This window comes from Lutjanus erythropterus, chromosome 2, assembly GCF_056507025.1.
Source record: "Lutjanus erythropterus isolate fLutEry1 chromosome 2, fLutEry1.hap2, whole genome shotgun sequence".
Classification (NCBI taxonomy): domain Eukaryota; kingdom Metazoa; phylum Chordata; class Actinopteri; order Lutjaniformes; family Lutjanidae; genus Lutjanus; species Lutjanus erythropterus.
The window spans coordinates 14,095,622-14,109,652 of record NC_139318.1 but is presented as its reverse complement, the minus strand read 5'-3'; the positions used below and the strand labels follow the sequence as shown (position 1 = coordinate 14,109,652).

The 14,031-nt window shown below is 41.6% G+C and overlaps 1 protein-coding gene across 1 annotated transcript in view; it reads right to left on the bottom strand.

Moving 5' to 3' along the window:
• Positions 1 to 7,178: 7,178 nt before the first annotated feature.
• The window catches only part of tafa4b (TAFA chemokine like family member 4b), a 42,814-nt gene continuing 35,961 nt past the window's right edge, over positions 7,179 to 14,031 (bottom strand). Inside the window, exons 4-5 of the mRNA XM_084744236.1 lie at positions 11,565 to 11,689; positions 7,179 to 8,326 (exon numbers count right to left, since the gene is read on the bottom strand). Coding sequence (XP_084600362.1) covers positions 8,315 to 8,326; positions 11,565 to 11,689 — 137 coding nt within the window. The 3' untranslated portion in view covers positions 7,179 to 8,314. The remainder of the gene's footprint in view (positions 8,327 to 11,564; positions 11,690 to 14,031) is intronic.

Here is a 14,031-nt window from a genome sequence, read left to right as displayed (position 1 = left end):
AGTGGTGGTGGTCAGTTAATATGCATGTATGTAGCTCTGTACCCTCTCAAGCACACACATGCACACACATACACATGCACACCGCAGGGCTCCTCTTTATCAGTGCTGCTCACATTGGCACAGACACTTGCATTGCCAAGACTGCCAGGCTACGGCCATGCTAATGTAGCCCGTTAGTCTAACAAAGGCTCAGGTCAATGGAGCCTCCAGTGGCTAATTGCTTCAGAGAGATAAGTGAGTTTGACGACGCAGCAAGGAACGGATCAGCGAAAGGAAGCAGTGAGGGAGAAGATGTTAATGAATCCCCCGTTCACTCCACCGTCAATATCGGCCCGTCGCAGGCCCGCCGCAAAATGAATATTAAAGACACTTTTGATTGTTTGCCCTTTTTTTTGCTTGGTTTCATTGAATTTTAATGGGCTGTGTTGTGGTGTTTTTGTCACATATTCTATGCTGGGTAAGAGAGTGGAGCTAATGCAATTAATCCCCACACCATCACCTGACGACTAACCAGCTGTGGTAGCCAGTAAATTCACGTGATCGTGTTGCACTAATCTAATGCGTTGCCCCAGAATACCTAATGAAGAGGACTGATGCATAGTGTTTTCAAGAGAGCTGAGTGATGTTAACACTGTAAAGCCTGGCACATCAAACACAGAGACAGATATTTTTTCAAAGGAGGGGTCTGTAATGATATATTTACCATAATAAATAATAAAATCATCCTGATATGTCAACAGAAATCAAGGAAACATGCTAAATTGAAATAGTCATTAATCTACAGCTGTGGTGTCCTCCTTTAATATTTCTATTCCAGGCCAGAATGTCTGTTTTTGTTTGCCTGTTTCACATTAGAGTTCAAATTAATGCCAAATGTTTGCCAAATGAGTAAGAGTCTGTTTATGAGTCATAAGAAATCATTAATAATCTTTTAGAGGGAGTAGACGTTTATAATAGTTGAACTGAGCGATATGTTAATGGAAGGCAGTAAGGTAGGCACTGAAGTCCAGAGTGTGTATTTTTGTAGCACTGGGCTTCTGTTTTCAGGATAATGGGCTTAACTTTTTTTTTTTGTTGTTGTTCTTTTTGTTGACAGATAATGGACAGTGTGCCTGAGTTTCTCCAAACAAAGGCAACTTGCAACAAGCATAGATCATATATTAAATAGAATTTCATTATATATCATTTTATAACACAAGGTTGTATAATGAGATATTAATTGCTGTTCCCTTTATGCCACTCACAAAAACAAAAACCATACACACAAAAATGAATACAGCAAATGGGGGAAAATAATGATTAGAAAACAATAAATTATAAAAGTGGAATTATTTTTCATAGTGGAAACCTGAGGATGAATTAAAGTATCTCACAGCCTGAGAAAAGAGGTACAAAGGCAGTACAATGATTACAGTATGAAAACTTTACATTATATTTGATGGTGTCACTTTGTTGTCTTGAGATTGTTAGAGGACCATATGGGCTATCTTTTAATTTAAAAAATAAATAAATAAATATGCTCTAAGATATGCTAGAGATGCTAGTATTTAAAGTAGATATGAGGAATGGTAACTTATTGCTATTCTGACACACATGCTTGCACAACAAACATATTTCATGCCAGCATTAGTCCCATTTGGGCCACCCCCATTCAAAAAAGACTCGACACGGCCCTGATATTTTCAACACATTTTTACTATACTATGTTTACTAGGTGCAAAATATTAAGTAATCATTGGTTGTGTTTTTAAGCACGATTTTCATGCCAAAAATGTGCAGGTCACTAAGTGGCAGCCATCATGGATTTTGCACTCACAGGCTGGCGGCTGCCTGCAGTGCATTGATAGTCCACTAGAGGGCAGAACACATGTCTCAGATTGCATGCAACAGGTTTTTCAGGAAAAGTCTCAGAAGTGGTACATCAATACATTAATCTGGATCTATATCTTCATCTTTAAGACACACCTTTATTTTGAAAACATGGCATGTCTTGGTCATAAATGTCTGGAAGAGTTCAGTCATGAAATTCTTAAATCATAATTTAGTTGCTTTTTGTGAGTTGACATAATTTTTACTGGTTAAATGGTATTATGTCATCTAATATTGATCGCAGACCTCTGAAATGAATTGAATCAAAATCATATTGTGGCAAACTTTGTGATATCAGCAAATAAAGTACTGTTGTCCAAAGACTTAATATAACATTGTATCATGGTGAAACTTGTGATTTGTATGATACAGATGGCATTATGGGGATAAAAGTCTTCAATACAATTAGACAGAGTTTGAGTGATGTATTTTTGAGCCCATTTGAGTAATTATATGTCATGGTTATTGGGCTAAAGATGTGATTTCTTAAAGGAAACATTTTAGCTCGAGTTGATTTGTTCCCTCTGAAGTGACAGTGACAAGACCAGCGCCTGCCACGCAGCGCTGATAACGCGGATCAGATCTTCTTCATCAGCTAATCTCCCTCTGACTTATATTAAATCAACGTCAGTTTCAGACAGCAGGACTTGGAGCCCGTTTCTTCCACAATGGCAGAGCTCTCTTTTTCCTCGAGCTGACTCAAGTTGTCACACATCTTTCCGCCTCTGACAGACTCACTTCATCTGAAGATTACCATTCTCACTGAACATGAATCCTGAACCCATATTTCCTGGATATGGCTGGAGGCTAATACAAATTGGACTTGACAAAAGATGATGCATAAGCCAAGACAACGGTGTTTCATCCCTTTATTTTCCCTCTCTAGGTAGCAATTGTGTGAATTGCCGAAGAGTGTGATGATGGACTATTGGAGGCGTTTGGTTTGACGATGCAAGTGGCCTCTCGGGAGCCACCCAGGCTTAGCGCATAAACAAAGACATACTTAAAATACTTTTCACACACTCCCACCTTTCTCCAACACCATACCTATACATCTTTATATCTGTTTTCTCTTCTAGGTAGCTCATCGTTCCTCTGTTTTCCATTCTCGCTCAAACCACCAATCCTCTCTCATTAGCATGTTATTGTGCAGTCATGTGCTCCATGCTGTTTGTTTGCCTCTGTGGGTCCTTCCCCTCTGGGTCTCACCAGTTGCTAACCCATTGAGATAAAAGGAACCAGTCTCAATGGGATGTTAGGGAGGTTAGACCCTGTTGACACACTGCAGACACGTACCCTTCCAGTTAAAAAGATGATTTTTTTTTACGCTGACGAATGTGTCTCAATACATGTGAATAGATTTCTTTCATTATTTGAATGCAGCAGGTAACAAGGATGTTGGAAGTGAGAATTTTTTATACAAAGATGTATTGACCCGTGGATAGGCACTGATGCCTGCAAAATTTGCATGCTATGTAACATCTCATTAAAGGTGAATATGGTAATACGAAATCCCTCCAAGACACCTTGAGGCCTCTTAGCAAGTTCAGTCGTCTTCCTTCTCATAAATTGGCAAAGGCGGAGGAGTGTGTGTCTGCTGTGCTGCAGGGCTGACCAGCCTGCACAGCAGCAGTTGTAAATATATGGACGGTGCACTTTTGCAGATTTTCCTCTTAAATAGTGGTGACCTGAGACAAGCTGTGAAACTATCCCTGGCAGGTCTTAAGTGTGGGTTGGAACTGAAGGTGGGGCTGCAGCATCAAACCCCAGCCACCAGGGAGCAGCGCAGCGCAAATTGTCCTCAAATATTGATTCTGCTGCAGAGAGCGATGTAGGACGGAGGGAGCAAGGCGCCAGGCTCATCTGCAGAACACCAAACCTCTGGGGGGGAGACAGAGAGAGGGAAAGAAGGAGGGGAGGAAAGGAAACAGAGCCCTCGCATGGTTTGATGCTGCACAGCTCAGGAGACATTTTGCCTTATGTTGGCTGTAATTAAAGCTTTTCACTTTCTCTGCTGAGTCCAGTTCTCCCACATCAGTGTGTACACGTGGGTGTGAGTGGGTGGGTAGGAAGCTGCTGAAAGTTTAAAGAGGTACTGCACACTTAAACATGTTTTTTGAGCTGTAAAGTAAATTATATTATTGTACTGTGATGTAGCACATCAATACTTGTGTAAATATGGACATTTCTTGATAAATTTGTTTTAAAAAATTCTGCATTTCATGGGTTGAAAAGGGCTCAAAGCATCACCTCCTGCTTTAAATCATCCTCAGCCTAGCAAGACCAATGCTGAGAAAAAGCTGACCATTTGATACTGCTCCAGGTCATTAAATTTAACAAGCGGAAATTCACAGTAGCTGCGACCAGCTATTGCAGTGTCCAGATGTACATGCATCCACATGTGCATGCATTCACATACACACATAACCATTTGACCTCAACTGCTAAAGTATAAGGAGTGGCACTAAGTTACATCTACAGAAAAAAGGAGCTTTCTTCCAAGTCCAATGACGCCTGCTGCAAGTCTCTGTGACAAACAACTGAGAGTTATGAAAGGGGTGTGGCTAAAATAAAGCAGACGAGGGGAACAGTCACCAATGAAAAATAAACATTGCTTAGTCCAATAATGACTCCCGCAAGTTTCTAAAAATAACAGGTTATGAGTTATGAAAGGCGCGTAGCTAAAGTACAGGGGGTGGGGACACCGCTGAAATCAAAAATCTTTGCTGAGATGATTGATGCGTTCCATGAGAGTCTACGACAAATGGTTCATGAGTTATAAAATGGGCGTGGCTACATTGTATGATGCCTCCCACATGCATCCCTCTATGACAAATGGTTCACTGACAGGGTGAAAACTGTTGTCACAAAAAGACGCAGACCAACCGATGGACCGACTGAGTGACCATCCAGCCGACCTACCAGTGACCGACTGACCAGTGGAGCGAAAAGAAAGTTAATTCCATCTGATCAGGGTATGGCGACCTTCCCCAGCCCCCACTTGTGAGTGAAAGTCTGTGCAACAGCGCTCATTTTCAAATATGTGCTGATCAAGGCTCATCATACAGAGAAATTTACACTGTTTTTTTCTAGCCTTCTAGATATTTTTCAACTTTGGCGGTTGTAGAAGCACCACAGACTGCATTCACTCCCCTGCTGATAAACAGCACGGTTACGGCTACGTCCTGGCACTACCCTACAGACACACACACACTGGAGAGTCTCCCAGCCTGCATTAGCTTGACTAGCTTACACAGGTACAACACCTTTTTCAAAAAGGGACACAAATGTGCTTCTAGTGATTGTCAGCAGATGGTCTGTCTCCAGTGTTTCTGTACAGACACAGAGAGTAGCTGCCCATAGTTGGTTACCTCTAACTACTAGCTGTTTATTGCCACACTGATTGTTGACGTTCTGCGTCACACACTTCATAGGCACGAGGTCATACTCCCTACAGCATTTAGCTCTACACCCCCACACCCCGTCTCCGCAGCCCCAGTGCCTGCTTTTTTTTAGTTTTTTTTAAGTATGCAGTGGGTGGAGTTAGGATCAGACCTTGGAGTGTAGTTACACTTTCAAAAAAAGGTGTGTGTATGTTAATGTAGGTGTTGTTGCTTGTGTGTGAATGCAGCTGCTGAATGTCATCGTATCCCCGCTCCAAAATGGACCATTGTTGCTGAGACGCTGCTCAAGGAAAGAGGGCATTGTGGTGTGACTGGCCTAACTGCAGTGCTGCACCGTAGGCCTAAAAATATTCCATGTCAGTGGTCCCGAGAGAAGCCCAGTGCTATCCAGGCCTCTCAGTAATGAGAGAGTGGAGCTGCCTGCCACTGGTAGCCCCGCTGTCCCCACAGCTCCCTCCGGCTCGGAGCTCAGCGCGGTAGCTGGAGAGGCGGCGGCTCAGCTCCCACAGATTTATCATCGCTCACAAAGCAGCATGTCTGAAAGCAGACGCTCTCATTCGCGGAGGAGCAGCCCCCAGCGGGCTAACCCCTGGGCACACTGACCCAACATATTCACATATCAGAGAGGCAGACAGAGAACGTTTGAGAAAGACTCACACTTGGACGGGCGTCTGCAAGGGGAAAAATAGATTTGGAAAAAGAGCAAAATGCAGCACACAAGTACTCTTTTAGAAATAAAGGTGCTAACTACAACCATAAAGAGTTCTTAAGCTTTTCTCCATATGAGAACCCCTTTTGGTTCATGGTAGAATTTTTTAGAAAGGTTCCACTTGGGACCCTTTCAGAATTCTACCTAGAACCCAACATAAAGGGTTATATGTAGAACCATCTGTGAAAGGTTTCCCACAAAAACCCTTTTCTACCAAGAACCTTTTTATATTTCAACGATTTTATCTAGAATCCACCTGGGAGGTTCTACTGAGAACCATTTTATGTTCCACAGGTTTTATCTAGAACCCACCCAGGGGTGCTAACAACAACCCTTTTATATTCCAAAGGTTTTATCTAGAACTAAACTCACCAGGGGGTTTTTACTGAGAACCCTTTTATATCCCAAAGGTTTTATGTAAAACCCACATGCTGGGTTCTACCATGTACCCTTCTTTATTCAAAACATTTTATCTAGAACCCATCCAGAGGATCAATAGCCCTATGACATTCTAAACATTTTATATAGACCCCCCCGGCGCCAGGAGGTTCTACCAAAACCCCTTTATATTATGGTACAAAGAACCCTCGACAAAACTATGATGAAAAAAATTCCTCAAGGATTTCAACAATATAGGAGAATTTTTTAAAGGGTTCTTTGGATAAAAGGGGTCTTAAGGAACCTTTAGTATCACAAAGTACCTATGAAAAAACCTTCCTTCAATAAAGGGTCTTCAGAGGCAAATGGTTTAGGGTAGAACCTCAGCCCTTCGAGAAGAACCTTTCTGGAACCTTTATTTGTCAGAGTCTAGAAACAGCTGAGAAATTAAGATATAGTGTGTTGGAGTGTGAAAACTGTGCCGTCTTTTGTGTGATATTTAGTGTGACAGAAGACAGAGAGACTGGGCAAGAGAGGGATTCAAAGTAAAGAGGAGTGTGAGAGCGAGAATGGACAGAGATAATTGAGAGATGTAAGGTGGTTGTTTGGGGCACTCTGCTATTGTTCTCAGTGCAGTAATGATCGAGCCCTGAAGGGTAAAAAAAACATGTTTGCAAAGGGTTGCACTGCCATTATCAGTGGCAATTATTTCAGTATATCTCACTGACGCATTGATGTTGAGGAGGACTGTGGAGGCAATCAATGGGTGCACAAAAACATACTGTATCTCCTATGAAAGGTAGTTAAAAAGACCCCTATTCATACAAAATGTCTTGTATTTACAATGCTTTTAAAGAATAAAAACCTGAACATTTAGAACGAGACAGAAGAAAACATTCCCAATAAAGAAATAACAACATAAAGACAACTCTTCCTCCTTGTTAGAACATTTTATGGGCCTCCTTTTAACAGTTAACATAAGAGATGTCACAGACTGAATATAATAGATCAAAGATATATAACTTTGAAGGCTGAGCTTGGAAATGTTTCTGGGCAAAAATGAGACAGATGAATCACACTTTGCTAGATCATTTTGTACCAAGCTGAATGTAAGCGAGGCTCAATAGTCGGAGCCATTTTTAACCAATAACTACTCAGGAATAATGGGGCGTGACATATATATATATATATTTATCTACTTCAAGTGTCAGATATTTTTACAAAATGCTCACCTTCAATTTCATGTGACATCCACAGCAAAAAGATGGGAGATATCTAGAAAAACAAAACATTCCCAAATGGTTTCAACTAGTGCAAATATCTTACATGAATTTTTAATATGTTGTTATGATCCTACACTGCAATTCCTAATTAGAACTGCAAAACGACTCCCGCAAAACAGTCTTTATGGTAGTGACTTGACCCACAAGAGCAATTTGATGCTAATTTGCTATTTGCTAGTTATGAACTGCTACCTCTTTCAGTTCTCCCAAATCATCTCCATTATACTGTCTCCAGTATAAGCTCGACATTTTGACAGCAGGTCCTGACACATCCAGCAGCACTCTAAGCACATCTCACACTCATCCACAAATGCTTTGTTGAAATATATACTTTGAAATGCTTAATAAGTGTTTGCAATTGACCATTTTTTTTGTCTGATCAATCTACACTTTGTCCATTATTGGAAAATAGTCCATTAGTGTCCAAATGTACCCTGGGTGTCCATGATTATAGGCCGTTGGTCTCAACAACCAGCATACTATATATGCTTTATGCGTGGCTCCATGTCCATAGTTTGTGATGAGTACATTTTATCCCATTGTTTTGTGATGGATAGCCTGACAGCGGTCTTTCCTCTGTAATTTCCCCATCGCCCAGTAAATATGTGTGAGTCGTCCATCCTTTCCACACGGAGAGTTTCAGGTTTCCTCGCGTCTCAGTGGCTCTCTCGCTATCGTGTGACCTGCAGAAGAAACAACACAGCAGATAAGAGAAAACAATCAGTGTCACAGACGGATGTGTAATTACATGGAGTGACTCTGTGTCTCGCCTCACACTCACTGACTGAATGGTTCTGTTTGAAAACAGCCAATCAGAGGTCAGAGGAGAATATTCCAAATTAAACCATTTACTCTCTATTTCCTGCTCCGTGTCTTTTTTTTTCCCCATTGGATAGAAAATGTTGGTTTGCGGTCAGACTAGCTGAACCTTTTTATGCTGTAGTGGTTCTAGGCAGAACCCTCTCTGGGGGTTCTATCAAGAAACCAACCAGGGGGTTCCACTGAGAACCTTTTTTATATTACAAAGGTTTTATCTAGAACCTACCCACAGAGTTTTATCAAGAACTATTTTATATTCCACAGTTTTATCTAGAACCTGAGAACCCTTCCACTGAAAACCCTTTTATATTCCAAGGTCTTGTCAACCAAGAAACTTTATTATATTATAGTACTTAATAGAATCTTCAGTCTTTCAAAGAACCCTTGACGAATCCTGTCAAAAAAGGGTTTGAAAGAACCTCTCCACTGGGTACAAACAAAAAAGGGGGGTTCTACCGTGAACCCTTTTATATTCTAGAGCCCACCCAGGGTGTTCTACTGCGAACCCTTTCAACAAGTTTTTTTTTTTTGGAAGAGAAGGGTTCTTAATGGAACCCCTGATGAAGCCTTTCTTCATCAAAGGGCTCTTCAGCAAATGGTTCTGAGTAGAACCTCAGCTCCTCAGGAAGAACCGTTTTGTGCCCGTGTCTTTTCTTCTGTCTTTTTCATTGGACTGAAAGTATTTGTTTGCAGTCTGACTGGCTGACTGATTGCAGCTACCAGCAGTGTCTCAACTGCTTAAGCTGGATTTCACATGTCTCACAGCTGTAATGGTTTGTTTACACTTGGGCAGTAAGTTGAAGGCGTGTAATTGGAGACGTATAGAACTTGTTTTCCATCAACAAACACTGTCCCATGTGCATTCATAATGAACAAATATGTTCATATATAAAAAAAAGTCAGTTTTAGTCCAAAAAATCCTGACAACAAACCCAAATATACTGGGACATGTGATCTCATGGTGCGATGTCTTTGCTGTTCCTTGTTAAACAACGTTCTGATGCCTCGGTCAGTCAATCTATGCATCTTTCCACAGCACACCTACGCTGTGTGGGAGTGAAATAGATAGACAGATACAGATCAGCACGGTGAATGAGACACCGAGGTGGAGAAAGGAGGTCATGGGTAGAAAGAGAGACGCAGGATAAAGGAGATACACACAGAGGGAGTGAGAGTGCAGGGCCGTGCGAGCAGTTGCCAGGGAATCGATGTCTCGTTGCAACTATCTACAGTGACATCTGCCACCAAGTCTCCAAGTAACTGCTCACCAGTCCCAAAGCACCTCGCAAACGCACAATTAATGTCCACTGATGTAGTCAGCCATTGGCTCCTCGTTCCTCTCGCGGCTGATCAGCTAGTTGGACTGGGTGGGAGAGACGAAACAGAGAGGAGAAGAAGAGAGATGGCAACAGAATGAGGATAATTGCACCTATCAGTCCCAGAGTTGGTGTTAGGCCCAGGGTCATTAATTCCACTGCCTCCGACTAAGCCCAGCAGTGCCTCTGTTCTTCAGTCTATCCCACTCACCAATTTAATTATGACTCTTAATTGTAAAGCCTCTGTGGAAGGCCCCAGCCATAATGCATTCTAATGAATGCGACAGATGTTGTGCTGTTGTGCCATCTCTCGAGCAATTACTCTTATGGCGCCTGCGCCGCTTCCCCTCGCAACTGTTTCTTTTTTTATATCTCACCTGTAAATAAACTGCACCTGCTGCATCCCACGACATGCACTCTGGCACGTACATACACCCACCTCAGTCGTCAGTCCCGCAAATTAACTTTCACACTTCAACAGCTTACAAAGGGCCATGAAGGACCCTCATTTAAATCAATTTATCTCATCTGAATAGCGCCGGTTTACATGGCATCACACAGTGGTTGTGTGGTGTACAGAGGTCTTGTGTTTTTCTCCATCAGTTGTTTTGTCACCCTTTTGCCTGAGGAGCTACAGTTACAGCAGATCAACAAATAAGGCTCACTGGGGGGCTTGTTTGTTGATTAGTTCTCCATTTTCTTTGTAATTTTTTATTGATGCTTGAAATTAGTGTTTAGACTGCACTCATCTCGAGGATCCAAACAACCTTTGTTCATAAGATTATTTTTAATTTGCTCAGTAAGCACTTCTGAGACCTTTCTTTTCATATAGAGGCATATACAATGTGAAAAACACCACACACTTAATGAGGCAAGATTACATAAGAAATCTATTCAAGTAAAGATCATGGTCAATTCTAGCTACATCAAATGTTAGTCATGCTGGAAGACGCTCAGTAATACTTTATTTTTTCTTTCTGGACACTGAGTGTTTCTCTGGGGACTTTTTGATGCGAACACTGATATGGTTACATGCTTTGTTGTTGCTTACAAATTAGAAGTTATCAAAGACTCTGCACTAATTGGAGTTGGCCAAGTATATATGTAGGTGATTTCTGTGCAAGCACAGAAAACAGCACAAACAACAAATGAAAGGAGAGGAGCAGCAAGTGTGAGATGATATAAATTCAACAAAAATATAAACACTTTTGTTTTGGCTCCCATTTTTGATGAGCTGAAGTAAAAGACTTCAGACTTCTTCTGTGCACACAAAATATTTATTCCTCTCAGTTTTTGTTCACAGATTTGTTTGTTGGTCACAGTTGGTCACGATAAAAGGCTATTCTAAAATATGCAGTTTTATTTTGAAAATAAGACATTTATCAGGCTGAACTATGGACATTTCACAAAGGGCTACAGATACCTTTTTTTCTCTGGAGGTCATGACCTGCCTTACTCTGCCTCTGATTGGCTTATACTGATATTTACACTGATACCATAACCAAACACTCCTCATACCTAAACCTGAATCAGTAGCCCTATGTGAAATAGCCTCTTCTTTTTGGATGGATTATCTTGGCACAGGAGAAGTGCTCACTAACACTGTTTTTTTGTGCTTCAACTCATGAAAATGGGAGCAAAACCAAAGGTGTTGCATTTATATTTTGATCAGTGCCAGTAATTACACTCATAGGAACACGCTGAGAGAAAGAGAGAGAGGCACGCAAACATGACTGCACTCGCACATGTATAGAAACATACAAGCGTGGGCCGGTATTCTTCTCACCTTGGTGGTTTTGACTTTGTTGCCAGTGCTGCAGGACCAGCCGGTCAGGTCAGGCAGGACCTTACACTCCTCTCCGTCCATACACGGCTGCATTTGGCACCACCACTTCTGGGCTACGATGGAGGCTGCAGCAGCAAATGTAAGTTTGGAGGAAAAGAAAGACAGCAGGTTACTACATGGACACCATGATATGACGAAGAGCACTGAAGTAAAGGAGAAATATGTGACATATTTACTGTACTAAATCATAAAATGACCATGATATGTCATTGGAGATTAAGTAAACAAGTTGAAATACCAGCTTTTTTGACAACAAGACTACAGTCAGCATGTCCTCCTTTGAAATTTTCAGTCTTTGTTTGCCTGTTTCACATTTATCAGAGTTCAAATTAATGCAGAATTGTCACTAAATGAGTACGTCTGTTTAAGATTTGTAAGAAATCATTAATAATCATTTAGAAGGAATAGATGTTTATAACTGTTAAATTGGCCAAAGCAGTCACTGAACTCGTGTATTTTCAGAGCAGTAGGCTTGTGTTTTGGGGATAACAGCCTTAGTTTTACATTGACAGACAACACTTCAGTCATAGCTTGTATATTAAATAGAGATTCAACCTATTTCATATACTGTTTGTCTAATGGCTTCAACGCGTTATTGGGACTGCAGTACTCATGTTTGAATGCTAGGGTCTTACATATTTCTCTTTTAGTGACGAAAAGGCAAGAGCAAGGCACAAGATATACAATAATAATTTACTTCATATCCACAGCCAACAGGAACCATGATTTCAGACTGGCTTAAACAACAGTATCTCCCACAGCATACTGTATATTTTCAGTGTAAATGTTACGAGCGTTGTCCATGGTGCTGATCCTGCTGCTGGGACTACAGTACAATCAGCACCATGAACAGCGCCTGTGTCTCTGTTCAAACCTCAGAGCAGTATCACTGAGCAGTCATGTATTTTTTCATCTGTAATATGATTACTGTGATTTTCACAGGAGCTCAAATGTATAGCTGTTACCTTTTTTCCCATTTTATTCAGATTAATGTAATCCCTCAACATGGGATCTTAAAGCCTGTACGGAACGGGTACGTCTGGCATCCGCAAGATGAAGAAAATAAAGTAGACAGAACAGAACAGGGGGAATATGACAAGATTTCACACAGTCCTATTCTGGATACAACCAATCAGATGTGGCTACACTGTGGATTCATGTGTATTTTTCCATTTCAATCAGGAGAGACTAAGAGTAAAAGGGAAATGGTTTATTGGCACATGCATGACATATATGAAACATGAACAGTCTTTGGCGGTTAGACCCCATTGAGGTGAAACAATATGTATATACTATAAATATATATGAATGGGGGTGATGAAGCTGTAGAGAAGAGAACCCCCCGGGGTCTAGACACTGGTGGTGGTGGTGAAGAGGTGCGAAGCAGAGACTGGTGAGGTGAAGTGGCTCTGGACTCCTGCTGCCTGGACTTGAAGATTGGAGGAGAGGGCGTCGGGGAGGATCGAGGTGAACACCGTGTGGCTGTAGACTCCTGCTTCCTGGACCTGAAGACTGGAGGAGAGGGCTTCAGGGAGGATCGAGGTGAACATCTTGTGGCTACCTGGGTCCAATGACTGGAGGAGAGAGGGGTGGAGGAGGGTCGCGCTACTGACTGAATGACAACTGATGGAGCAAAAACAGAGGCGATTTAAAGTTTGGCAGCAGCAAATTGACTGGCTATCGCGACCGTGGCAAAATCTGATTGGATAGTAAAGACGAAGGTGAACGCCCACAAACAGCTGATTAGAGGGAATAGAAGGGGAGAGCTGGAGTAAAGGAAATTTATGAATGAAGGCAGTGTAATAGAAGGTCTTCCTGATTGAACTTACGCTGAGCTTCATTTCAATCAGGAGAGACTAAGAGTAAAAGGGAAATGGTTTATTGGCACATGCATGACATATATGAAACATGAACAGTCTTTGGCGGTTAGACCCCATTGAGGTGAAACAATATGTATATACTATAAATATATATGAATGGGGGTGATGAAGCTGTAGAGAAGAGAACCCCCCCCCAAAAAAAATTAAATAATAAGAGAGGATACTCAGATTAAATCATGCATCCTTACCTCAGCAGACAGCACAATTCTAATGAGATAAACCATAAGAGTTAGGCACAAAAATAAAAAATGAAAGCACAACAAGCTGAAAGGAGATGGTAGTAAGCAATAAAGAAATGCGATCAGAATACAATGGACTGGGTGAATTAGGCAACTAGGATTGTGCAAGCAGAGGTGAGAGAGCACAGCCAATGTGGGGTCTACCGCAATAGGCTGCATGCAAAGAAGGAAGTAGAGTGACTGAAGGAAAAAAACCTAACCCCCCCCCAAAAAAAAAGAAGGCAGCCACAGAAAGGCTGAATGACCAGAGGGTTGGTAAAAGGAAAAGTATGCCTGAGGTGAGGAGTA